General features: G+C 37.7%; 3 protein-coding genes across 12 annotated transcripts; all 3 read right to left on the reverse strand.

The window, feature by feature from the left end:
• Positions 1 to 1,368: 1,368 nt before the first annotated feature.
• Positions 1,369 to 4,977, reverse strand: LOC140760822 (nuclear transcription factor Y subunit B-like). 4 transcript variants are annotated; one of them, XM_073097844.1, is made up of 8 exons: positions 4,747 to 4,977; positions 4,401 to 4,640; positions 4,195 to 4,324; positions 3,987 to 3,992; positions 3,140 to 3,238; positions 3,014 to 3,064; positions 2,479 to 2,551; positions 1,369 to 1,716 (listed from the first exon to the last, which is right to left on the reverse strand). In XM_073097844.1, exons 2-7 carry the CDS (start codon positions 4,625 to 4,627, stop codon positions 2,525 to 2,527), a joined length of 540 nt encoding a protein of 179 aa, XP_072953945.1. In that variant the 5' UTR covers positions 4,628 to 4,640; positions 4,747 to 4,977; the 3' UTR covers positions 1,369 to 1,716; positions 2,479 to 2,524. The 4 variants fall into 4 exon arrangements, 1 of the variants encoding a protein (XP_072953945.1); XR_012104495.1 differs by having other exon boundaries at positions 2,495 to 2,551; positions 3,140 to 3,992; positions 4,747 to 4,966; XR_012104496.1 differs by having other exon boundaries at positions 1,369 to 1,721; positions 2,495 to 2,551; positions 3,140 to 3,992; positions 4,747 to 4,966.
• Positions 4,978 to 6,058: 1,081 nt separating this feature from the next.
• Positions 6,059 to 16,215, reverse strand: LOC140760815 (uncharacterized). 6 transcript variants are annotated; one of them, XR_012104493.1, is made up of 5 exons: positions 16,056 to 16,214; positions 9,627 to 15,910; positions 9,387 to 9,523; positions 6,543 to 6,674; positions 6,059 to 6,410 (listed from the first exon to the last, which is right to left on the reverse strand). XR_012104493.1 is itself a non-coding variant. In XM_073097833.1 (4 exons), exons 2-3 carry the CDS (start codon positions 15,778 to 15,780, stop codon positions 9,420 to 9,422), a joined length of 6,258 nt encoding a protein of 2,085 aa, XP_072953934.1. In that variant the 5' UTR covers positions 15,781 to 15,910; positions 16,056 to 16,214; the 3' UTR covers positions 6,065 to 6,410; positions 9,387 to 9,419. The 6 variants fall into 6 exon arrangements, 5 of the variants coding, with proteins under 5 accessions (XP_072953934.1, XP_072953937.1, XP_072953936.1 ...); XM_073097833.1 differs by lacking the exon at positions 6,543 to 6,674 and having other exon boundaries at positions 6,065 to 6,410; XM_073097836.1 differs by lacking the exons at positions 6,059 to 6,410; positions 6,543 to 6,674 and adding an exon at positions 6,687 to 6,876.
• Positions 16,216 to 16,995: 780 nt separating this feature from the next.
• Positions 16,996 to 27,143, reverse strand: LOC140761011 (V-type proton ATPase subunit a1). 2 transcript variants are annotated; one of them, XM_073098170.1, is made up of 18 exons: positions 26,872 to 27,142; positions 25,856 to 25,900; positions 24,810 to 24,932; positions 24,598 to 24,705; positions 23,701 to 23,811; positions 23,453 to 23,626; positions 23,039 to 23,176; positions 21,946 to 22,053; positions 21,665 to 21,772; positions 21,384 to 21,532; positions 20,963 to 21,116; positions 19,879 to 20,039; positions 19,396 to 19,602; positions 19,135 to 19,318; positions 18,970 to 19,053; positions 17,960 to 18,153; positions 17,815 to 17,874; positions 16,996 to 17,608 (listed from the first exon to the last, which is right to left on the reverse strand). In XM_073098170.1, exons 1-18 carry the CDS (start codon positions 27,010 to 27,012, stop codon positions 17,404 to 17,406), a joined length of 2,454 nt encoding a protein of 817 aa, XP_072954271.1. In that variant the 5' UTR covers positions 27,013 to 27,142; the 3' UTR covers positions 16,996 to 17,403. The 2 variants fall into 2 exon arrangements, with proteins under 2 accessions (XP_072954271.1, XP_072954272.1); XM_073098171.1 differs by lacking the exons at positions 16,996 to 17,608; positions 17,815 to 17,874; positions 17,960 to 18,153 and adding an exon at positions 18,189 to 18,296 and having other exon boundaries at positions 26,872 to 27,143.
• Positions 27,144 to 27,580: the final 437 nt, after the last annotated feature.

The raw sequence follows: 27,580 nt of genomic DNA on the forward strand, positions 1-27,580 counted from the left end.
AATCCGTAGCGCAGAACATACCCAATCACACGACTATCAAAGAAAACAAACAACAGCAGAACCAAGATTACCTGATTACCTATCTTGGAGCTGGGATTTCCCCTTCAAGACGTCCTTCTTGATCTCCCCCTTCTTCTACTTCCCATCACCCATGTGTCTCGATCTTGCGGTTGAACGCCAAAGGAGTCCAAGATCGAGCTCTTCTTGAGGACCCTGTACTTAGGACTCCAAGAAACCCGTGTTGTCTTGCCCCATCTTTCTTGATTTCCCTCTTCCTTTACTCCCCATCGACCGCGCCTTTGGATTTATCATCGATCGGGCGACGCAAACCCAAAGCGGTTCAAGATCGAGTCCTTCTTGAGGAGTCCATTCCAAGAAACCACCACGGAGAGAGAGGGGAAAGAAGAGGGAGAAGGTTTGAATTCCATTCGTTCATCCACCTCGGGTTTTATACACGTTTCGTGTGGGCCCACATGGATCGGACGGGCATAAATTGATCTCTCGGTTACCATTTGTTTCCCGATAAGTGGGGTTTACGCTTAATACGTGCATAAGATCCGATTGCGAGTTAGGGACCAACCAAGTATAAATAAAGAAGGTTATTTAAAGACCTCGATAAATCTGGATCAAATCGAAATTAGAAGCCACGATCCTTCGTCATAGACGTTTTTGTTGGACAAAAATTATCTTTTTCATTTCCCACCTCCCATTTTGTATTTACTTCAGTTTACACCATATCTTTTGTCACTATTTTTAATTTGATCCGCCCTTTTCTTATTAAATTCTTAAAAGAACATCATATTTAGGGTGCTTTTAAAAATAGAATGATAAATATTCAATCTACGTCTCTATTGGATAGCAAAATTTAAAATTATAATTTAACTAAATTGATACAAATAATTTTCAGATAGTAAAATAAATCTTAAACGAATTATGATCTTTCTTTTAGAGATAATTAACATAAAATATTAAAAGTTTAAAAAAAAACTACATGTTAAATACATATAAATTCAATAAAATTAATTTCTCCAAATAATATAAAACACATTATTAATAATAACATCAATATTTATCATTTAAATAAGTAAATTAAAAATAGTAAAGCACTTAAAAAATATTTAAGTAAATGGATATTTATTATCCGTATTCATATCTCTGAAAAAAAAAATTATATCAGCCCCATCTATGAGTTTTTTTAATCTATATTTGAATCTGTATTCAGATTTTCGTCCTTAATCCGACCGCTTTCACCCATACTAATGCATGAACAGAAAACAAGGTTAAAAGGAGTATCATAATGTGCAGCAGCTTTTCCTTGAAAGAATATCAAAACATGCAGCAGTATGTCGTGCGGATACACAATGGAGATGATGAAAGAAGCATTAAAGAGATTATAAAACTCTCTCTGTTTACATAAACGAGAATATTATATAACCACTCCTACAAGCTCATAATCAAGTTGGTCTTCTCTCAGAGTATCATCTGAGAACAAAACCAACTAGGGAATGAAATAAGTTATCTTGTATTCTTGTATATACAAAGGGAAACAAACACAGAACCATGAGTAAACTATCTTGTACATGGCAATTTACAACTGGTTACAGCTATGATAATTAGATGCCAATGCTATCTGGTATTAATTTCAGCGGGTAAAGACATAATACTCAACAAGTAACTTCCTTCTAACACCAGGGCCATAAGATTCTTTGTCTGCCACTGCACTATGAATGCACGTCATCAGAAAGCATATAATTGCAAGGTTGATAATTTAGAGTTCTCAAAAACAGGTAAATAACAGCATTAAAAAATGAGGTACATGAATACGGGAGGAAAAAAGGCTATACTTAGGAAAGTTTCCCAGATCAAATATTTTCTTTCAAGCATAAAGTAATGCGAGCATTATCTGGGTGGGTTAAGTTTTCGGAGATGTTATGCCTCACAATTTACATAGTGCAGCCACTCAGCCTAACCTACCTACAGAAAAGGACAAAGTTATCACACAAGAGCCACCCAGGTCTCTGTTGCCAGGTTCACTTGGATATATATGTTATATATTGTGACTTCTTTATCTGATAATTATTAAGCAGTTGAGATTGACCCCTTGCTGCCTTATTAGCCAAAATAAGGAAATTAAATTATAGAAGCATAATAACAAAATAAATAGAAAATTCTTAAATACGTCAACTCTCTGATATCTTCAATATAATCTACTAAAAGTCTAGCTTCATCTGGATTCTAAAAAAAATCTTTTAACAGCTAGTTCAAGCTTTTTGTACTGCACTATCACTAAAGGAATGTGCTTGCAATTTGATTGAGTCATCACAGTGAGCTAAAACTTTTACCTAATTATATGGTTTGTCTTATATCTTCATTAAGATCCTTCCATAATAGAACAAGGCAAATTATAGCAATCATAGCGTAAAAGAAAGGCCTTTCTATAATTTAACAAGAGTAAGGTCTCCTAGAAAGATATAGTACCTGTACACAATTATACCTAAGAGTAGCAGACTCAGGCAGTTATTGATTAGCTTGACAGATCCCCATTATGAAACTGAAAAAAGTGCAAAAAAGGGATAAGCAGTCTTGGAAGAACCATTCACCACTAAAATAGAAAAACATGCAAGTTAAGGAAGATTAAGAAAATAGTACTATGCCTCAAGAATTATTTATACCTGCAAGGACAACTAATATGATAATCAATTTGTAAACAAATGAAATATCTGGTTTAGAAATCAAGGAATCAATAGATGTTATCTCCTCTATGAAGAATGTGTTTAATAATAGTTTGGTACCAAAATACATTAGCTTTGTGATATCAAAATAACCTATCGGAGGATAACTGGTGACACTTGCAGGCAGGATAGTAATGGCCCACAAAAGGGGACATCATTGAAACAGAAGGCAGCTAACCAACAGATAAGAGCCATAATAGCAAGATGATCTTTCTATGCAAGAACTATAACAACAATGACGATCTAGAATATGGTTGGGAAACAAAAATAAAATAAAGTACCTGAGGTTGCATATAGTTCATTCCTTGAGTATAAGGTCCCTGCTGGCCAATCTAATATTTACATGGCAATTAGTTAACTTTTGACGATGTCATCAAAAGAGCAACAAAGTAAGCTAGAGAACAAACCCCTTGCATGCTCGGACCACCTTGAGCTCCAACATGAGTGCCTGCTGCATCTTTCTTGGCAAAGCTATCTCCACCCTTTACAGATAACTTACTATCACCCTGGAAATTACCAAATAAACCACGGGGGACCAGTATGAATTATATGCCTAGTATCCTGTTCCCTAATTAAGCACAAACCATCTCATTTATTATTTAATACAGTCCCTTTACTTTTTTCCATTATAAAAAGGAACAAAAGGACTCAATAACAATTGCACCATTAAGTTCTTCAAAGGAGTCAGATATGGGCCAACTATAAATATGTAAGTTTTCTCAAAATTTGAGCAAAAATCAGAGCTAGCAACTCTAAGACGAATAATATACTAATAGTGAAGGAAATAGATACAACTTTGGGAAGAAATTCAACAAAGATGTGATTCTCGGCTCTTATGTTTTAACAGTAACTATGCAGTTTGATGGGCTTGAGAACATATTTAAGATGATAGTTTTACAAATTCATGGGTAATTAATCTCCTAAAGGTATAATATATATTGTTTGTCTGTTACCTAATAACTTAGGCTTTTAAATCAACTAGCTACCTGACATTGTCAATTGACGAAATATAGAAACAACTAAGAAGTATCTGAAATTATGATCTCTCCACCCCCAGTACAAATAGATATATGAGAAAACTTAGGATTTTTTATGAAAAGAGAAGCTATTCAAATCTAACCAACATTTATAGTTGCTTAATAGGGGAACCGATATAAGATGGAAAAGGATTTCCAGAGAAGCAGACAAGACAATCGATCTCTCTGCACTACTAGCACACCTCAAAAATGCAAATTAAGGTTGAATATCACATACCTCCATCTAGTATAACACAAACGCCCCCAAACATGCACAAGAAACAAATAACGAATAATTAGATTCGGAAAATAGCAAAATTCGGTACATAAAAAGAAGCAAAAGTACAAGAAGATTCCACACACCTCAGCAGGGAATTGACCTGTGGCTAATTAAAATTTTGAAGGAAGCTTAATGAAATAAGAGAACTTCTACAATCAGATAATACCTCTCTATATTTCTGTAAGTAAAGCTTAAGCGGCTCGATATAGTCCTCGAAACCCAACGTCGCCATCGCCCACAACAGATCGTCACCATTAATCGTCTTCCTCTTCTCCCTCTGGCACTTATCGCTTGCCCTGCACCATCACCGCCATCACCAAAACAAGATCTACCAAAAAGCAAATCGAATAAGGCAAAAGAGGGATCCCTCACTCGCTAGTGATGAAGCTGATGAACTCGGAGACGCACTCCTGAACCGTTTCTTTCGCGTCCTTCGCGATCTTTCCATTAGCTGGGAGTGCCTTCTTCATGATCCTGCTAATATTAGCGATCGGGAGGAACCGGTCCTGCTCGCGCACCCCGGATCGGGGGCTCCCGTCACCGCCGCTCTCGTGGCTGCCGCCGCCGCCGCCGCCTGGGCTAGCCGGTGCCTCTGCCATCCCGCCGAGAGCCCTAGATCCACGGCCATGGTCACCGCGGTCGAGATGAGGTCAGAACCCCCCAGATCTGGAGATCCGGCCGAGAAACCCTAGATCGAGGAGAGGAGAAAGAAACGTACCTTTCCTGGAGAGGAGAAAGAAGGGTTTTGGTTGGTGGATTCGTATTTAGGCGCGAGAGGAGGAGAGGGAGAGATCGAGTTCTTTTTTTTTGCGGTGGTGCGGTGGAGAGAGGAGAGAAGGAGATCGGACGCTGGAGAAGAGAGGGAGGAGGAGACGATGGAGATGTAAAGTTGAGGAAGAGGGTTTGCTTATCTACACCGTTCGTCCACTTCCTAGTTCCTATCCCTCTCCGGTTTTAATATACCAGAGAAGGTTAGTGGGGGGGACTGGGGGTTGAATAACTTAGTCGGATAATTTTAATTTATCCGCTCGACACATTGGATCCGAATCTTTTTTTCCTTTTTTTTTTTGTCTTGTATGGATTTTAATCTTTCAAATCCAAATGGATACAACCATTCAATTTTAAGAAATCAAGAGGACTCAAAAAAAAAAAAAAAAAAAATAATCAAGAGGATACCTCTTTGTAACCTATTCAAGTTCACATTTACTTAAACTTATTAAGAGCAAATTTTTTAGATCAATTTAATAGCTCAGTAGTATATTTGGTTTGAAAAGGCAGCTCAAAGACAAGCTAAAACACAACGACTAAGTATCTTTATATTAAAGGTTAGTAGTCCCAGTTCATATCAAACATTCAGGCCAACGACCGGTAAAACAAAATTCTAAATCCGTACTTCGATATGGTTGGCGTAATCCAAGTTTGCGCATGCAACTAATAATGGTCAACTATTGAAAGGTCACAAGAGAGAGGAGAAGAGCAAACTAACATTACTAAGCTTCAGAATTTTCTAAAGCTTGTTATGTTGTATCGGTACAAGATACAATTGAATGCAGGTTTAATAATTGATATGGGTGAATTGACGTATATTTTGTATTAAAAAGAAGAATATAGATATAAACTTCTGGATTGTTCTGCAGTAGGAAACTTGGCAGCTCATTGTTGACTACCGAGCCAGCCAGGGAATAATAATCCTCTGGATGATAGACAATCGCATATTATTCTTCCTTCTCAGAAACATCTCATCTATCCCTTTTAGAATCTTTAACCATGAGTTTAATCGTGTCATGCATCTCATTAATTTCAATTTAGAGGTACCACGCCACAGTAGAAATAATTGTAGATCGTAGTTAACTGATGCAGTACGTAGCATATGCAACGGAAATTGTCTACTTATAATTAAGGAGTTGCAAGCCAAAAATAGCACACGTGTAAGATGGAAGAGAACGCGAGATGGATATAGACGTTACGACACTGGAGATACCCCATAGATGTCAACATTACTACACGTGCTGAGATGGCGCGGCACGTGTATGAAGAGGAACTACAAGTGGAAAATAAAACTCAATGCGTATGAATTTTTTTTTGAGATAGTGACCTCACCGGCACACCTAAGATACAACTCCATTTAATTGCACTGTGACATCAAAGACTAAAGTAAACAATAAATTATGCAATATGTGGTTGGCGTAACACGCATAAGGATCTATCCCATCCGTTTTTTTTTCTTTCTTTCTATTGAAGTTACGACTTATTTATTCTCTTTGGTGTTTTAAAAATATATAAAATTTACCAGCTAACGGCATCGAGACACGTTTACCGCATCTCTTACAAGAAGACAATATGGTGGAGTTCTACCTACTTCCCTGCTCTTCAAGAGTCATCCTGCAAATTGAACAGAGAGTTGATATAGTGACTGTTCTTATAGCAATTCCAAAAGAGGAGACAAACAAGGACAAGCATAGTTAGCAAGCAGGAAGTAGGAAAGAAGGAAGAGCCCAGACAAATAAATACAACCTGGAAGTTGAAACAGGGAGTGCTGCAACCAACTAGACAACAAGAGAGCTCAAATTATTCTTACGCCTGTTTTGTTGCCTTCTTCACAAATGGAAATTGGTAATGAACAATAATAAATTCAGGATCACCATGCTACAGCAAAAATTGAGCAACATAACTACAAGTTTTGTCAACTAGAACAGCAATTGCTTATATTCACCAAGTGATAACATGCAAGATGAGCAAATAGAGCAACAGTTAGTTACTAGCTCACATCAAGCACCAAGCTAGAAAGAGAACAGTCACAATTGACCTTAACAAACTTGCATGTTGCGGAGCACCATTTGTGTGCTTCCTGTGTTGCATAAAATACCAAACAAGTATTTAATGGTCGTCAGGAGGAAAAAATAAGCATCTTTTTCATCCCAGCAGTTCTGGACTGCTTGATACTAGAAGAACTTTGATCTGATTGAGTCAAATTGTAAATAGACATACTATCTGATTCATGCAGAATCTGAAAGACTAATACAATTATATCAGTAGTCTTGAATCTAGATGACAACAGGTATTATAAATGAAATTAATTGCTGGTGAGTAAAAATCAGGAAACCCCATTAAGTTGTATCATAAAAAGCACGTGGACATTCTAAGTCGGAGACAGATATCTTTATGGAAGTAAAATTAAGCATGACCAAAGTCTATTTTCTGCAGAAAATTTAGAGTTTTATTTATAAAAAAAAAAGGCATTGCAAGGAAGAGTATTACATGTAATTATCAGAACCGAATCGGACCAGATGGTCAAACCGGTGAACCAGCTATTAAGCCTGTTTGGTTTTTGGTTTTGTTATAGGACGGTAAATACAATTGACCAGGTACAGACCAACATGGAGGTTCAACCAGCGAACGGTGCAACTCGGACGGGTTTTTGAGAACCGACTGGGTTTCTTTTTTCTTTTTTAAATCACCCACCTAGTTGTCTTTAATATTCAATTATTTAATCATTCAACTCCCAAAATAATTTTGGATTTCTGACTCTATCCAATGAGGTCAGTGAAACAGGTACGACTACCTTTAATTGGAATTTGGAAAGACCACACACTTTGACTTACAATCTACACAGTTATCATTGTTTGCAATACTACAGTTGAGTTACTCAGTACTTGAGCCCTACCTTACTGCAGACATAGGCATCTTATACCTTCCCATTATTTCTCTTGGATTCATCATCAGTAAATTTAATGATCTTCTGTACAAATTGTGCCAATAAAGAAGGAAGAGATTTTTATGAAGATATATTCAGAAACAAACTATTTTAGCAACCAGAGGAGATAATTATACAAATTCAACTTAACAAAAAGTGATAAAGATTGATCTTAAATGCTGAAAGCCTGAAATGATCTTCCATAACTACTCAAAGATGGATAGTAAATGTGGATAAGTGGGCCAGCAGCAGGCAAGTGTCTAACAGCTAGAACCTTGATCTGTTGTATACAGGTTTTTGCGAGAAAAAGGAGAAAAAAAATTGAAGGTTGAAGAACTAGTCCTCTGCTCTTAAGTAATAGAAAAAAACAGAACTACTTTTTATCCCATCATGGTTAGGCTAAAATTTAAGTATCTCCCTAAACAATACAATTGCCTGACTAATGATATTTTTTTTTCTATTTCTTTTTATTTTGATATTTTTCCCCATTGCTCAGTGCTCCCTGCAGGTTCATAAAATTACCAAAATGATACTTTGATTTAGAACAACTAGTTGGGAAAATGATTCTTTTTCTAAGTCATTGAGTCTTATACTCAACTGTTCACTTTGTCTATTAGACATTGTAAACATTCCAAAAAGAGAAGATGAGAACATAAAAATGTCCAAAGTTTAATTGATTGAAAATTGCCTAACTGCTAACTTTAGATGAACAAAACTAACAGTATCACATAGATTAGAATTATAAGGGTCGAGCAACACAAGCAAAAATTTATGGAGGCATTCTGAATGACCAAACCACTAGGTGTAAATTTATGGAGGCACTCTTTTACCCTAATAGAAATGCATGTTGGTAGCTTCATACAAGATTGGGATTGTAGCTCTCGAATGACAAGGTGCTAAACAAACCCAGGAACCAATGGATATCCATACACAGTTGAGAGACTAAGAGTTAATGTTAAGGACATAGAATAACATTGACCATGACAAGCTGGAAGAATAATTAATTTCGTGGAAAGAACTGGCTGATCACAGCTGCTGAAGAACAAAAGAATTTACCATATGAATGATCAGAAAAATAGGATTTTGAAAAGGCCTTTGACTTATATACTATAGTTCTTTGCAAAATCTTATACATTTAATGACAAAAAAGGGAGCGAGTTACGTAGTATACCTGGAAAAAGCCACTAATGTTCTTAAAATGGAACTTAATCACACTATGACACAAACTGATATCAGTGTACAACTTCTACGATTAAAAGACACATCTAATCCGATGGAAGGATACCCATTTTGTACTTAAAAATAGTGAACCAACAAAAGTTGTTTCTCAATTTAACTTCTTAAATGGATATTCCTAATTCAAACAAAAGCTGCATCAGCCAATAGATTCTATAATGAACAGGTAGTGTTATAACTGTGCTTCATTCCACAAATAAACATTGACTAAATGTCCTAAGAGGCTAAGACAATTAAATAATAAATTGACTGATCCTTGAAGCCTCACCAATTAATGAAGGTAATAAAAATATAAAAACTTGAATGTAAACACCCTTTTAATAGGAAAGGAAGTCTTCATACTACAGTTAGTTTACATCTTCTATACAACATGAATTTGCTTTGCCACTAAGCAAATACTGGACCATGAAATAAGTGGAGTGGATTACCTGACTAGCAACAAAACTTTAACAGTGCGAAGATTAATTATGTGGTTGTCCACTCGTTTCAATGACCATTTCAACTGATCCTTCCTCAGCAGCTTCAGTTTGGACATTATCTGACAAAACTCTAGTCCCTTCTGGAGCTAGAACAAAAATAGATTTCTTATCAGGACAAGCATTCATAAGGTTACGTTCTTATATTTGACTATCTCAACTTGAAGCAATTAGAAGACAAAGGAACATTACCAGGAACCTCCAAGCTTCCAAAACCATTGGGTGTTTCACTATCTTTATCTTGTTGTCTTATGCTTGGATGAATATCAGATGGCTTACTAGGAACCTCCGAGCTTCCAACTCCATCGGGTGTTTCACTATCTTCATTTTGTTGTATTATGCTCGGATGAATATCAGATGGTTGACCAGGCACCTCTGAGCTCCCAACTGCATCGGGTGTTTCACAATCTTTGTCTTGTTGCATTATGCTCGGATGAATATCAGACGATTGACCAAGAACTTCCGAGCTTCCAACTCCATCAGGTGTTTCACTATCTTCGTCTTGTTGCATTATGATCGGATGAATATCAGATGGTTGAACAGGAAACTCCGAGCTCCCAACTCCATCAGGTGTTTCGCTATCTTTGTCTCGTTGCATTATGCTGAGATGAATATCAGATGGTTGACCAAGAACCTCTGAGCTTCCAAATCCATTGTGTGTTTCACTATCTTCATCTTGTTGCATAATGCTCACATGAATGTCAGATGGTTGACCAGGAATCTCCAAGCTCCCAACTCCATCGGGTGTTTCACTATTGTCATCTTGTTGCATTATGCTCGGATGAATTTCAGATGGTTGACCAGGAACCTCTGAGCTTCCAACTCCATTTGGTGTTTCACTATCTTCGTCTTGTTGCATTGGGCTCAGATGAATATCGGATGGTTGACCAGTAATTTCCCAGCTTCCAACTCCATTGGGTGTTTCACTATCTTCTTCTTGTTGCATTATGCTCAGATGAATATCAAATGGTTGACCAGGAACCTCCAAGCTTCCAACTTCATTGAGTGTTTCACTATCTTTGTGTTGCATTATGCTCAGATTATTAGATGGTTGACCAGGAGCCTCCGAGCTTCCAACTCCATTCAGTGTTCCACTATCTTTCTCTTCTTGTAATATGGTTGGAGGAATATCAGATAATTGATCAGGAACCTCCGAGCTTCCAACTCCATGGGGTGTTTCAGTATCCTTCTCTTCTTGTATTATGCCTGGATGAATATCAGATAATTGACCGGGAAACTCTGAACTTCCGACTCCATTGGGTGTTTCACTCACTTTCTCTTGTTGCATTATGCTTGGATGAATTTCAGATTTTAGCCGATAACTAAGAAGTGATGGCCCAAAGATGCTGTACTTTCCAGCACTACTAAATGCTCTTTCTGCATCAGATCGTCTTTTGAAGATTACTTTGACACTATTCGTCTTCTTCTGAACTTCTGTTTCTGCTTCTTTCAGCGGTCCGAAGCGACTGAAGATCCTAATTAGATCTGTTTCAGAAGGAAGAGAATTTGACCCATTAAAACTCAAAAGTAGTGCAGTTGGTGTGCACTCGCCAACAATTTTTTCCTCCACATTGATTATTGATCTTCCTGTTGTCATAGTCTGTTTCATATTGGAAGTTATGGTTCCAACTTGCCGATGTTGCACAGCTGAGTCTGAAAAAGGGGAGATAGATGCTTCCCCAGAAGACCTTCTCTTCTTCCTGTGCCATCGTGTTTGAACTTCTTCCCTTCTTTTGAGGCCACTGATAGGACCACTGTTAGAAATCAAGTCGGACCAGTAAGAGTCCTGCATATGATCATCCGTAGACATCTCAGAAGGGCTTGTCTGAATGTTGATCTTTCTTTTCCTTCCCCTTTTTCCTCCAACTTTCTCTCCATGCTTTGTTTCTTCGGAAGAACTTGAAACCGAGAAATTTCTGAAGTCGGTAAAGAAACTAATAATAATTGACAAGAAACTATATCCCTTCATAGGATCCCTTGCAGCTAAGCAGAGCTGTGAAAACATTTCATCTGAAGAGGAGTAATTCTTTGTGATACCTACCTTTTTCTTTCGTTTTTCCACATCAGTGGGAGAAGAAATATCAGCACTCAAATCATCAAATGTCATATTCTCACTTTTTGACACACTATTCTGATTTGTTTCACCATGGAACTTACGTGTAGGTGGCAATCCAGTAAGTCGGCTTGCAACTCGACGAATGCACTCTCCAAGCTTGAAAGAGCTACCAAAAGTTGGAGATGGCAACTTGGTATCAAAATCTTCCAATAAGTCAAGCCTTTCATCTGTAACTTTCCCCAAGTCAGAAGAATCAAAGTCAATAAACTTGCGTTTTTTACCAGAAAGAGAAGTCAATTCATCATCAATTGTAATTTCATCATGAATTTCGCCAACATCTGCAAGATTAAAGGCACTCTTTTCTTCCATTGACTCAGAAAAACTCTTGTTTTCTAGAGTGTCTTCCAAAATATGGTTTTGCTTCTTAGGAGGTCTACCTCTACCTCTTGACTTCGGCTTCCCAGGATTTATATCTACAGGAACGGCAGTTGAATAATTAATGGAATCTACCCCTAACTTATCACTCTCCTGTGATAAAGCTTCAGGATCATTCCCAATTGTTGCTCCAATCTGGAATACAGGAAGTTCAGGGTACCCTTTCGATTGATAAAAGGCCTTTAGCTGAGCCTTGGCAATCACAAGTTCTAGTCTATCAGTCCCTAGAGTTGGTAGCCAAGCTAAGGTCTTAATATACTCAAGAAGCCTGTCAGGATGGAAATAATTTAAAATCTGAGACTTGTCAATATGGCAGTTACTAACCCCTTCCCTGATTCCCGCATTCTCAAAATTTTCATAGATATTGTTAGCATGAAGTTCTTCAGGCAAACAAGAACAACTCATTCCTAACTCCACACGCCGAGACACTTCTCCCAGCACGCTGTTGACAGAATCAACAAATAAATCTGAAGTGCTCTGCTTTTCCATATGTGAGAAATTTGTTTCAAACGGCTTTAACTGGGTTTCATCACACCAAGCAAAAGTTTTGTCTCCAAAATATGCTACCAGAAGATTGTCCTTTTTTTGATGTTTTAATGCCATATCTGATGCATCTGAAGGATAAAAAATTTGGCCAGGCCACCAAGGATGACTTTTCACCTTACCCCAGACCAGATCAGAAACAGCAAATGTCTCCTTATCAAGGAAAGGTAAGTAGTAACTAGCATGATGATCATTCTCTGTGGCAGACGTCCCAGATCTTACGGCCACATATTCCATATTTTTTCTTTCCAAAAAATTGTTCTCAATTTGAACTTCCTGATAATCACTAGTATCTGCATGCATAACAGCAATTGGTACATTGCTGCCCAACACAGGTTTCTTTTGATCAACCTTGGACTGTTGAATCAATTCAACATTCTGGGCCTCAAATATTGGAGGTTTATCACTCGTGGGAGCATTGGAGTCTACTTTATATGGACTTATACCAAAAGTTTGGCCAGCCAATGGATTCTCTATCTCCTGATTTTCTCCGGTAAGACAATCAGTACAGCCTTTCTCTTGAGGTAAAACACTTGACCTCTCTGCTTGCAAAACACATGAATCCGCAACAATAGTACCTTCTTTATTATCCAAATTCTCATCAACCAGTTTCACATCTTTATTTTCTGAGAAATTAGATTGGACATCCAAAATGAAATTCCCATCTGCTTTACCAACCAACCCTTTATCTTCTGCCATGCCAAGACAAACAACAACCTCAGGTTTGGCAGCCCCTAACCCATTTCCTGTATCCACCACATTCACCTCCAACTTCTCATTATCATTTGATTCCTTTCTGGGGTCCCAATCCTGGAGCCTTTCTGCAGCTTGTAAATGCCCATCATGCAAATCTTGAGCCACCACATCATTCTTCTGTTCATCACCAAATAAAGCTGTTTCTAAGTGTCTGGCATCAGGAGCATCCTCTTGACGATGCTGGTCAATTAAACCACACCCAACTAAGTCATTCTCTGGGATTTCCTCCTTTAGGTCTGGAAATTGGTCCATCACTTCAGTTCCAAGATTGATCTCTGCAACACCAGTCTCTCCCTTTGCTAATTTTTCTTTGCCTTCCAATAAACCATCTTCAACTGTTTCAACAGCAACGACGTGGGAAATTTCTGCCACCATCCGAAAACTCTCAGCCTTCTCATCACCACCTAACTCATGTCTCTCTCCCTTACTAGTGAAGCATGTCTGGCCTTCCACAAATTGAAGAAGCCCATCATTTCCCATAGAATCACTAGCAGTGCTTGGTTTCTCCTCATTAGAAGATTCAGCTTCCTCCGGGACCCCCCTACCCACGCAAACCCCCTCAAGGTCATTCTGTTCACAATCCAACTTTTCCATTATTTTAGTATGCTCATTTCCAATGCCTTCAGAACCAATCATAGATGCAGTTTCTGCAACTCCCTCAAATGTTCCTGCCTCTGCAATGCCTATATGAGCATGCCCTCCAGACAAGCTTGGCTCTTTACCTGAAGAGACCCAAGCTACTTCTCCCAAGACTTCAGCTGCATTCCTACCCTTCACAAGCTCAATAGCAGCAACATCCTCTATATTTTCACCTTCTTCCACAAAACTAACAACTGCCTCAGCCTTGTCCGACCCACACCCTCCCATTGGAGCATCAGTTCCTCCCATTGCTAAATTTGCTTTGCCATTAAATCCATCATCTGCAACTGTTTCAACAGACATGACAGGTATGATTTCTGCTACTGTTCCAATCCTTTCAGCCTTCTTAACTGCCTTCTGATCACCAGCCAGCTCAGTTCTATCTCCCCCACTTCTGAAACCCATCTTCCCTTCCACAGCTTGAATACTCTTATCATTTAATTCAGCCCCCATAGTATCATTGTAAGTGCTTGGTTTATCCTCTTTAGAGGACTGGGCTTCCTCCAGGACCCCATTTCCAATGCAAAAGCCCTCGATCTTGTGTTGGTCTCCATATGATTCTTGCACTCCCTCAGTAGCTTCCTTTCCAATGCCTCTAGAAGCAGCTATAGCTGTTGTTTCTGCACCTCCCTCTCCTTGCACATGCCCATCAGCCAACTGCTGCTCTTTTGCAGAAGAACTCCCAGCTACTTCTTCCAAAGCTTCGGCCATGGTGCTACTTCCGACAAGCTGCAACCCTCCTGCATCCTCCATCCTTTGACCTTCTGCCACACCAAGATCAACAACAGACTCAGCCCTGGCAGTCCCCAAACCACTTTGTATATTCCCCAAATGAACTTCCAACTTCTGATAACTACATGGTGCATTTCCTGGCAAGCATCTCTGGAGCCCTTCTGCAGCTTGCACTTTCCCGCCATGCAACTCTTGGGCCTCAACATCATTCTTCTGATCATTACCAAGTAAAGCTTCTATTTCTGACCCTCTGGCATCTTGGACATCCTCAATCGCATCCTGGTCTCCATCCGATCCTTGCACTACGTTGTTACATTCACAGCCAGAGCCTTTAGAAGCAATCACAGTTGCTGCTTCAGCAACATCTTCTGTAGCTCCAGCCTCTACAATATTCATTTGGGCATGCCCACCACCCAAGCTGTACTCTTTAGCTGAAGAACCCTGAGGTACTTCTTCCAAGACTTTGGCTGTAATGCTACTCTCCACAAAATCAATCCCTATACCCTCCAACCTTTTACCTTCTGATAAACCAAGAGAAACAACAGTCTCAGCCTTGGCAGTCCCCAACCCACTTCCTGTATCTGCCAGACTGACTTCCAGCTTCTCATGAACACTTAACACCCTTTCAGGTTCCAATTCCTCAAGCCCTTCTGCATCTGGCATACGTCCATCATCAAAATCTTGGGAATCCACATCGTGCTTCTCCTCATCCCCAAATAAAGCTTCTGTTTTCAACACTGTAGCACCCCGAACATTCAATTGATGCTGCTGATCAATCAAAGCACAATCCACTACATCATTTGCTGTGAATTCCTCCTTCTCTAGGTTTAAAAGCTGGTCCTCCAACACCTCAGTAGTCTCTCCCTTTGCTAAATTTCCCTCGCCATCCAACACATCACCTTGAACTGTTTCAAAAGCAACAACAGACATCTCAACTACCTTCTGATAACAACCCAGCTCAGTTCTCTCGCTTTCCGCAGCTTGAACACACCCATCAGCCAAATCACTCCTCACAACATCACAAGGAGTTCTCGATCTCTGGGCATCCGCTTCTTTCAGACCCGGATCTTTAGCCGAAGAACCCTCAGCTTCTTCTTCAAATCCTTCGGCCACGTGTTTTTCCTCCCTAGGTTCCATTCTTCCATCCTCATCTCCACGAGGATCTGAAGCGGGCTCAACTCCCATACCCTCAGATGCCTCGTTTTTGCTGTCCTAGCTCAAAAATCGACCTCTCCAGCCTCCTCTACCAAGGAATAGAAGCCATAGATAGGAAGCAAGAAGGAAGTTTACCTCTTTATGAACTCTTGTACAATATCTGAGAACGCAACAAAAGAAGAAACCCTAAGAAATTCTCGAGTCCAGCTACGGGAGCAAGAAAACCTAGAACTTGATAGGGCTTTACAGAGCAAGAACGAGAAAGATCAGAGGAGGAAGGGGAAAGGGGTAAACCATGGGCGTACCTGGTCTGGGTTCTTGTCGCACCCAAAGTAGTTGAAATTGGATCGGGAGAAGAACTAGAGCTAGAGCGAGCGAAGAGCTCCCCAGGGGTTGAGTAATTTGGTGAGAGAGAGAGAGAGAGAGAGAGAGAGAGAGAGAGAGAGAGAGAGAGAGAGATCGCAAGCGTCAACTGGCTTGTCTTTTCTCCAGGAAAAGCTTGAAGTAAATTAGACCAGAAAGATGGTGAAATTATTGGGTGGTCCCGTGGCCAATTTCCTTTTTCTAGTTTTTCTTGCTTTGTCGAATGACTTGGATAGTTGCATTGAACTAAGCGCTGATCAATCTTCTGTTCATAAAACCAGAAAGAAAAATCCACAGGACCTCGTGGTAACTACTTATTACCGTCTACATAGTATTCTATTTGAAAAGGCATTCAAGAGAACTCTTTCTATGTTTTCTTAGTATGATCTATTTGCCAAAGTATATAACATAACCATGACTTTTATATACGGTTTTTCTCATACTAAATTAGATAAAGCTTATGAATACAGTTCTTTGGCCCTGCAGATAACAGGGAGGAAATGATGGTGAATAATTCATCCTTGGAGGCACAATCTGGTTCGCCTGGGATTTTTCTTCCATTATTTCAAGATTAAGGGGGAAATGGGTCGTGGTGGGGAATCCAGGTATGCCGTGCCTGCTCTGATAGTCCTCATAACTCATAAGCCATAAATGAGCTCCAAACTTGGCTTGACATATACATAAGCTTGGTATAGGTTTATTATAAGTAGTGGTTGGTTTCTAAATACAAGATCTGCATATAAATTGCTTTTCTATGTGCGCATAAAATGATCAAATTGGAGAATCTTATTGAGAATTAATAGATATTGCATCATGTTAGGATTGTCATAACAAAATGTCATATTCTGCACCATACACAGCCGGAATACAGGAATGAACCAATAAAACAAACCATTTCCTTAAAAAATCGGTTAAAAAGAGAAGTTAAATCTGGAAATATGAATGATAAAGGAAAAAAAATGTTCTCTCAAAGAGAATATACATTTCTATTACAGTTGACGGTTAGGCTATGCTTCCCTCGAACTCACTCAGTGTTCTAACCTGTATTAGGAAACCCTCATCTTTAATAACGCTTTCAAATTTACAAAATCTTCCTCTGTTTGCTTCTCCTCACAAGCACTGGCCAACTATGGAACCAGTATTGTCAAAGTGAGTGCAGATGCTGCACTAAGTGCTGGCATCCAACTTACAGCTTTCCATCTGAAAAATACGTATCTTCACTTGCTTATTTGTTTACGCTTTTCTATACCGCGGAATTGAAGGAACAAGAGCTTGTGGGCAATCCAATGATCAATCATCTTCATCTGCTAATAAAGCAAATGAGAAAGGTCTGAACTTGTAACCATCTCCATGGTAGAACTTGCTCATAAACTCAACCCAATGAAGACGCAAAGCATGGAGAAAGGCACTTAACGTCTCCATCATGAGCAATATGAAGGCAGTTGCAAAGGCAAAAACTGCAAGCCCAGTTAACCTGATGATAAGGTTGTCATACCTGTTGACATTATGTTTACATATAAGTTGCAGGTTAAAAGTTATTGACACTAGTGCTAATTATCCTAATATCTCAAAAGCTAGATCACCAAATGTATCTAACGATTTGAAAGGGAGAGACTAACTGGGATGATCAAAGCGATCTGAATTCTGACACTAGGAGCAACAACATATCAAGATAAAAAGGTATTAAGTTAGAAATATCACCCCCAAGCAAGGAGAAGTAGTTTCTCGTAGAAAACTGTAGACAACTCCGAATGTGCCAAACTGAAAATAACAAAGAACCAAGGGATCAATAGAAGAAGTATCAATTATGAAACAAAATTTCACTTACTACCACAAAAGGTGTTACCTCAGAGCCCAAAGCCTAAGGTAGGATGCAGTATTTGAGACTGCACCAAGTACAAACTCGATAGAATGAATCATTTGGTGCACAAACACCTCACTAAAATTGAAATCATCATGGTGTAATCTAGCAGAATCAGGTTCAACATCAAGATCCATCTCAGATGTCCCAAGGAAGCCATAGGTACGACCTTGAAATCTCTAAACAAAGGTTAATAGAGAAAGTAAGAACATCTCCAGAAAATGCGTACTTATTGATCATGCCTACAGTGTAAGATAGCTTTTCTCATCCTCACAACAATATATGCCAGATTCTCTCCAAGAACACAATCAAACATTGGTACCTAGCATAGACATAGGAATGAACAATATTCTCCAAATAAACTATTTCAACAGTGAAATGAATACAGTAACAGGATTTCAAGAGAACATCTTAATTAACCATAAGACATAATAGTGCAACTAGTACGGATACAAGAGAACATCTTAGTGAGGTAGCAATCTTACAGGTCGAATGTTCAAATCTAAAGAAAACTAAAATTGAGCACAGGAAAGTCATATTTATAGGTATACAAGAGGAAAATGATAACTTTTCACCTCGGAATAGCTAAAATAAGGTTTAAACTAGATTCTCTGGTTAGATCAACAAATTTTGCTATGAAAGATTTTCTATTTATGGAAATCAAAAGGAAAGATTATCAGCAAAACGATACGCAAGAGGACTTGATCCAGCTTTTAATCAGTTGAAGGCTTCGCTTGACAGCCACTTGACCTTATAAAATGAAAAAGGGATAGAGAACTCCTGATTTCAGCAGCACTTATAGAAGAGGATTTTGAGAACATGCCAGTGTAAGATGTGCACTGAACATGCAAGAGAACTAAGCAGCCATTTCACTGATCAGTTGCTCACTGACTCGGTGGTTTGCTCTAGCAGTCAGGCACATGGCTCCAACTGTTTGTCCAGACATAATATATATTCTTTCAGCAAAATGATCTCAGAAGAATTTAATAGTTTACCTCTGTGTGAAGCTTTCTCAATATGAAAGGCTTTGGGAAGAGCATCCAGGGAACTGCTACAACAGCAAGAAGCAACAAAAGAATCTGCAGAACAACCAACAAGCATTATCATAGGAGAAAACAGAAAATGTTTATTAATATGTCATATATAAAACAGAATATGACCTGCAATTCCTTCTGACCCCAAAGCAGCTGATTTTCACCCAGATCCGCTGTCGGATCAAGGAACATGTAAATCATCACATGATACAGATCAGCTTGAGATCCTGTGCACCACTTAATGACAATGAGGAGTGCAAGATAACCAAAGAGACTGTTGAGAAAGATCATTTGGGGCATGAACTGATACCTGAAGAAAGATGCAGAACATAATACTTCTTTCCTTAATAAATTGTCACAAAGAGAAAAGTAAGCAGCACCACATACCGTATATCAAGGGAATTCCCATGAAACTTTGCATCAAAGTAACTCAATATGATCCCTAAGTTCATCTGAGATATACCCAATAGAATAGACATCTTCATTTTTAAGGAATTCAAAAAGGGTAGCTCAGAGCGACTCCCACGCCATTTGGGGTCCACACCAAAGGGGTACGGATCACGGTATTTTATGAGACCAACAGTATATGCATCACTGAAGCAAACCAACTAATCATTAGATATTGAGGTAAGGAAATTTAGTAACAGATCGGAGCAAAATTAGCATATATTTAGTAAAAAAAAAAGGTAAAGACATAAATAGGGGAAAAAATAACTTCAACTCATTGCTGGCCTAAGAAAAGTCTTATGCGCTGGACGATATATTAAATATAAAAACAGAGAAGGCATACAAAAAGAGAAGAAATAGGTAACTCATAAGTAGGAATGATGATATCAGGTATCCCTTCAAATGAAAAGGTAAGCTCCATACCTACAAGTGGTATCTCGACATTTATATGCAGAATCACCAAAGATGTGAAAGGGAACTGAGAAGAACTCGTTATAAAGTAAACCACAATATATTGAAAATAATGCCATCAAAAGAATTACGTAGCGCCCTCCAAATGCCATCTCCATAAAGCTGCCAAGTTTCTGGAGAAAGATTCATATACCATTTGTTGATCAGAATAGCATACTATCACCGCCATAAAAGAATGAACACTGAATAAATCGCCTTACTTGAAACAGTATTTTAAAAGGAAGACAGGTCTCCAGGTAAACGAACAGGCATAATCAGAAATTCAGAATTCTACTATAAGTTGTTAGACATGCATTCATAATTTATGGTGCTGGAATCTGAGACTGCTCAAATTTGATTTCTTCAATTCTTCTTATTGCTATGACTAAACTCTCTAGGGTTCTCTCTTAGGTAATGTAAAATGGATCACTGAAAAGGATAGCCTCAACAAGTTCTTCTTGGCATTGCTTTATTCTCCCTCGATCTAAAACAAGCTCTTCTGTAATATGCTTATCAAAAATTTATACAGACGTTTGATAAATGTCGTCTCGCTTTCATCTATCACATCCCATTCTTCTTCCTAAACTTGTTTAAAATAGAGATATTAAAACCACTTGACTCTTCAATCATTTGAATGATGCAGTTTTTCCTGTACTAAGAGTCTAAGATCATACTTTTGGTTGCAGAAAGTCTTGTGGAAGATTAGACTTATTCCTCCAAAGTCCAAACAAAATAGTTTGTATGAAACTGGTTTAAGATGCCCATTCTAAGATTGAAAATTGCAGCTTCACTCTTTCTCACTATAATAGTTAAATCTTTTTTCACTCGACTAAAAAATTTGAATAAAGCAGGCTGAATAAGTTAAGAAGATTTAAGTCATGTTGAGATTCACACAAGAGCAATATGAAATACTACAGAATCTGAAGAAAATCTTGGGAAAATTTAAGATCACTTACACCTATCTAAGTGGTGTAAATATGACTTGCAATCAAGCTTAATAGAAACAGAACAATTTAAAATTTCCCCCATTCTTGCAATGAACATAAGATATATTTACCTGAGACGCAAGTTTCTTCTCACGAATTATAAGAACCAAAGACCCCAACAGCAAACATATTCCATGGCCCCAATCTCCAAACATCACAGCAAAGAGAAAAGGAAATGTAATAACAGAGTATACAGCAGGATTGGCTTCTTGATATCTAGCGACACTGCAACACAGTGGGGTTCAAGTTAAATGGAAATTCTATTGTATGACTGCGATGAAAAAGCATATTGTCATTTTAAAAAAAAAGACTTACATGTTTGATAGAGATTATCTAAGCAAGAACCATTGTCTCAATGTAATATTTCCAGAAATAACTCACGTTTTTTATATAAAATTATTGATGACTGTCTTGCTAGTGTTAGATGGAAAACTTATATGAGCAAAAGAATTTCAGTAAAAATCATGTAGTTCTGTAGTTTCAGAGACATACCCATATGCATCAACAATCTCCTGAAAAGCAACTGTAAAACGATTACTTCTGAAATATGTAGGTGGTGATTCAACAGCATGCATCTCATGAAATATTGTTCCCACTTGTGAATTGCTGTGAAGTGTTGCACGCAGCAAGGCATCCTTGATCTGTCACATAATTCATATAGGAAAGGTCACTAATCTATAAGCTAGTAGGAAGAATTAGAGTCAATACCAGTACCAATAGGTTTCATCTTGTAAACTGATGCCACTAAATAGTGAAGGATTAAAAAGCAAGACCTGAGGCTTTGAAAATATAGGACACCATCCTTCTCCAACAAGACATTTTTTTGTCACATCAAAATTGAGCATGTTCAATGTATCATATACAGCTTTCTCCTTTTTCACCTGAAAAAGAAGATAGAACAAGTTAGAAGTTAGAACGACAGGCCTATACTATAGGAAATAGAAGGCATAGACCTCTCAAAGCTGTCCTGTCAATTTTACAAAAGCTTGATCTTTCTGACTACCTGAAGTACAAAGAAAATCAGCAATAGAAGTTAAGATAGCTTCCTAATTACCATGACGGTCCACCTCCGTAGTTGAGAGCCAATTGAAGCTAGAGCCTTATTTCTATGACGGATTCCAGCATCCAGAGTGACTTCTAAATCAGAGAGACGTAATGTGACCTGGATAAAATTTGTAGTAGGTAATCTAGAATCAATCTGGAACGCTATACAAGAAATTAAATATGAACATAATCAAAAGACTGGAATGTGCAGTCGTTGGATAAAAGTGCTTTAGCAAAATGCCATTAATGGTGGGAGCTTGTAGATCATTCATTTGTGCAGCCAAAACTTGATCATCAATCAGGGACCATCTTAAGAGCACTTATATTAAGCAACTTTAGTGACATTCTGATCAGTAAAAATAATCACAGACAGATTAAGACTGCTTAACCGAGAGGAATCTCTTTGTCCAGGATGAAATAGAAACAACCAAACAAAATGGTGAAAGCAGATATTCTACTACCAAGTACCACGTAAAGAATATATGCATTTTAAGAACAGATTCAAACACCTAGAAAGATGGAAAGCAAATCAAATTAAAAAACAAGAGCAGACAATGCAACAACATGCAGCTTTCACTAGACTTATTGCATAGTAATATGATAAGGGGTCCAGAGATACAACAATCAGCCAGATGTTTCTCTATCCATACAGCATTATTTGTCCGGTTGTCCCCTTTCCTATTTATGCAATTCCTTCTTATAGATAAGATAGGCCAATTATACAGACTAGAAAAGAAAAGGAGCAGGAAGGATATAATGCAAGATTCAACATCTCGCCAATAGTAGTTGAACAAATCTTAGTCCAGATATACTTGATAATTTAATATTGCTTGGAATAGCTCTTGACCTTCAGTAAAATAAAAAATAGGACATCTAGAAATGAAAGTGCTTTCTAGGGACATCCAAGCCTTTTATATCTAACACTATGATAAATGAGTATAAACATTACAGAAAGATTTATAAAGTCAATCAAATGTTATGATTCAAGAATAAAATAATTCCAAACAAAAAAGAAAAAAGAAAAAAAATGTATTATTGAAGATAATGATACATGATAGGTGCATAAAGATATTTAATGATGTATACTGGTTAAAATAGAATACCTCTCGAGTTATTTGCCTCTGCTTATTACTATCCTCAGGAACAGGGTAGCAACTTGCGCCAAATGCGTCACAAATTTTTAGGATTTTAGTTTTAGCCTGCTCCCCAGAAAAGAAAACTACAAAAACAGTTTTCTCTACCTGTTATGCCAAAACAGAGAGTTAGAGTTCATGCATGTTTGTGTATTCCAAATTTTGTTTTGAATGAAGCCATACAGATATAAAATCAACTATCAAGCAATTGGTGGCATGTGTCAAATAATTCTGATTTCTGAGTTGGATGAAAGCAGAAAAGCATTCAGTCATTGCAGAAATAAAGCCGATGAGGTAAAAACTAGCATAACAAATTGATTTGCCTTCCATTCATTCCATTCATATGAAAACATGACCAGGTAATAAGGAAAATGAGGACTTAACCAGTTCGCCAGATACTGGATCCATGACATGCTCCCCTGCAGGTGCCTGATTGAAAAACATATTACCCCTTGTAGCTCGGAAAAGCATCCTCTCAAATGTTAATTCCTTGGATTTGCATATAATCCCACTAACGAATTTCAGTCCAGCATTATTTGGAGTCTCAGACTGTACTCCCTGTAAACTTCCATGTTTTAGTTAAAGAAGAAGACCATATGAACTAAAGGAATTGACAATAGAATGGAAGAAACCTGTTCAAGTAAAGATACACTCTCGTCCTCTTCTTTGGTATATACATTTTCATCTAATTCTCTTTCAGCTGGAACTGCATGATTGTGAGATGAAGCAAGGAATCTGCCTGCCTGGAATTAATCATATGAGAAAGGTACTTGGCATGTTTTCATTAAGCTGAAGCAGAATGCCTATCCACTGTTTAGGCTTCAAATCATGGTAGATCAGATGACATTATAATTTCACATTGACATTTCTTTCTTCTCATTAAGGACACTTAAAAAGTACAAAATCCCTCAGAATAGAATAATGGGAGCACCTTCTAAGTTAGCTGGTAGACAGCATTGACCACTGTGCATATTAGCAAGGATCCAGGGCATAGAAATTATTCAAAAAACGAGAAAAGATAGCACTCTAGCAAACATAAAAAAAGGAACAAAATACAGAATTTGGGGAAAAGAGGAAATGAGAGGTAGAGATTCCCCATTTATTAGTTTTTAGGACTGTTAAGTTCCTAAGAGTTCAATAACGGTCTGATTCAAGGGAGGAAGAAGATAAGATGAAGGCGAAGGCCTAAAATTGAGTAACACAAAAGGTACAACTAAAGTAAAGAAAAGAGAAAAATAAAATCAGAACTGTATGAAAAACATAGCAAAATAAAGATGCAAAATGCAAATAAAACCAAAGGAAAAAAAAGAGGAAAAAAGTAGGAATTCCTATCTGTTACATTTTATGACTTTTGAGTTATTATTTCCTAAGTGTCACACATCTCATTCAAAGGAGGAAGAAAAGAAGGCGAAAAGTTCTTTTTCAAACTCAGTAGCAAAAGACTTCTTTTATGACTTCAACTAATTCATACAAAAATGAGCAACAATTGTGAAACTGATAGCAAGTAGTTGATATAGATGAGAAATTACCTTTGACAAAACCAGCTTATATTCAAGGAGCTCATTGTATGTCTGCTGCAGTTTTTCACTATTAGTATTCATCTCGAGAAGCTCAGCCTCATGTTCACCCAATTGTACCTAAAACAAAGAGGATACCTAGATTAATATCCCATCAAAATCAGTAATGAACTAATGATAAGATAACATTTATTGTAAGATTTCAAAGAAGATGATTAATTTACCTCTAGCTCCTCCAAATCAATATCTAGTTGCAAAGCAGGACGAGCAGAAGATATAAGGCCAGCCTTGCTAATCTGATCGTTGAAAAACCTTAGCTTGCGTGACATCTCAGCGCATCGCTTAACCTATTAGTGAAACATCAAAATTTATGTTAAATAATTATTCAAGAATTTTAGTCATAAGTATGATCCATATTTTGAACAGGCATGTATACAACATTTAGATACCATATAGAAATAACATGGAAAATGAAGAAAATAAAAGATAGAAGTAACATGAATAGTGGAATGCAAGACTAACAAGAAATAGAAAAGGCCCATTAAAACAATAGTGAATAAGCCAAACTATGAAGTATCAACTGCAAGATCATAATGTCAATCTTGCCGCCAGGTTCAATTGATACTAAAGATGACGCAACAAGGGAACAGGTTAATGGGTTAAGTTTGGGATTTCCATTAAATGGCTCGGATCGGGTCTCAACTTTGACCAAGTTGTAAAGTTGCAGCTATAGCCTATACAATCAAGACAAGCAAAGAGTGAATCATACTTTGTCCAAATGAATATTTATGTAAGTTGACCATAAGGGGCAGCGAGGAAGGGGGAAACATAATTGAAATAGTTTAACTTTAATTATCAAATGATGAGAAATAGATTAGTCAGCTAAATGTTTTATTTAGTTTGCACTGAAGAGACTGTGTAAAGTTAGATCATTACCATAACATGAAGATTTGTGATGCATAATCAGCTTAAACTGGAAGAAGAAAAAACATGTGAAGAAGGTCTTCTGTTGATGGATAAATCACCATCAAGTTCGTAATGAGACATTAGCATTTCAGAATGTTAAGATATTATTGAAGCATTGTTGACTTCTTGAACAAAAATCAGAATACTTTAAACAGTAGCTGTACTTTCTTTATAAAAACCAGATTCATTTCAGTTAACAATAAATAATTTAGGATGTCTACGAACCATTACTGCCTTAGTTGAAGTATATTCTCCAAATTAGTTGTACAAAACAGATGAAATAAGCAGTGTGAGTAATGCTTACCTGATTGACAAATGTTCGCTGGAAAGGACTTTTATCTTCATTCAACTGCCAAAAGTGAAAAGTAAAAGTTGATTGTTAATGCGTAGTAATATAAATAGAGTTTTGTCTGAATCTGCATAAGCTCAAGGAATCTAATACCTGATTAGTGTCCAGGAACATATTACTTTGTGCGACTGTGTTTTACAATAATCCACTCATTCAGCATATTAAATATACTTCAAATCGAAAAAGGATAAAAAAGCATAGCTTTTCGTACAAACTATAATTTTTTCCCACTTTCCAAAAGTTTGCAAAGACAGATTTTACAAGGTAATGTCCTCAAAAGTGATTCCAAAACTATCATTACAGATACAATCATGACACCAGTTTAGTCAAAGCACTTATGAAATATTGAAATCCAACCCTAAATCTAACAAGAGAGATAACCCTTCAGTAGCCCTAATAATGAAGCTGTGAATATTGTAGAGATCAGAGCAAACACAAAAGAACAGAAAGTTGTCATTATAATAATTTACTTTCAGTTTTACTTTCAGTTTTCTCAACAGAAGGAAGTAATTAGTCAAACTATTATCCATATCAAAGATAATACAGACTTCATTGAAATGAACTATTCTTCTGTCTAAAATTAATTCACTGAATAATTTAAAGTGATCGCTGAATCAGTTGACTAATCCAAAGCATCTCAACATGTTATCTCTTTACTCTACCTGATGATCCGTTCCACAAATATCCAACGTCTAAGACTACAAGAGTCGTCAACGAATTACTCACTTGAAATGAAACACAAATTGACACTCCCGCTCATTTCTTGACTATAATTCAGCACCATCGAAATCTAATGCAGAAACTATCTCTAAATTTTCTAACCAGAAACTAGATCCATGCTGCAACATCTCAATCAACCCGACTACATTTACAGATCAAGAGCCGAAAAATCGAGCTGCATGAGAACCATGCGATCTAATACCAGGAATCCAGGAGAAAAAATAACGGATCTAGGTGTTAGGGCTCCTTACGTCTTTGAATTGGAGCAAACCGAGCTCCCCGAGGTAGGTGATGGCCCGGTGGGCGGACTCGACGGGGATGATGAGCTGCACGAGGCTCATCTCCTCCGACCTGAGGTGATCCATCGGAGGGAATCGATCGAATAGCTTCATCTCCTCCAGGGAATGGAGAGATCTCGAGGTAGGTTTTCAGATCTGCTCTCGTTTTGTTCGTCTATTGCCAACTGCCATGGGAATCGAGAGGCGTAGTCTGGGTCTGGGTCTTCTATTCCAAGGTCCCATCTGAAGTGGAGGAAGGGTGTTTATTTGAGGAAGCCCTCGGATTTGTACGAAATTACAAGGACTGTCCGACGAAGGCGCTGAGTCGCCGACCGGAGTGAGTGTGGTAAATTAAAAGTTAACGACCTATATTTCTGATTTATTGTGAAAACCATCCTCCCTTGTTAAAATACCCTTCAGAAATATCTATATTTAATTAGAATTATCTATATTTTTTTGTTAAAATACCCTTCGGAAGATTTATTTGTAACTTAGGAAAAGAGGAGAACAATACATGTATTTCTATCAAAAATATAGGAGTATACCTATGTGCTAATCAGGAGATTATTTACAACTATCTCCATTGAACAAGGAGTTGTTCATAAATCTGAAGAGAGAGTATTTTGCAATTTGATGGAAATCTAGGTGGTTGTTTGCAAAAAGAAAACCATATAATAATCAT

The sequence above is a fragment of the Typha angustifolia genome, chromosome 6 (genome assembly GCF_048772165.1).
Source record: "Typha angustifolia cultivar Huaian chromosome 6, ASM4877216v1, whole genome shotgun sequence".
NCBI lineage: Eukaryota > Viridiplantae > Streptophyta > Magnoliopsida > Poales > Typhaceae > Typha > Typha angustifolia.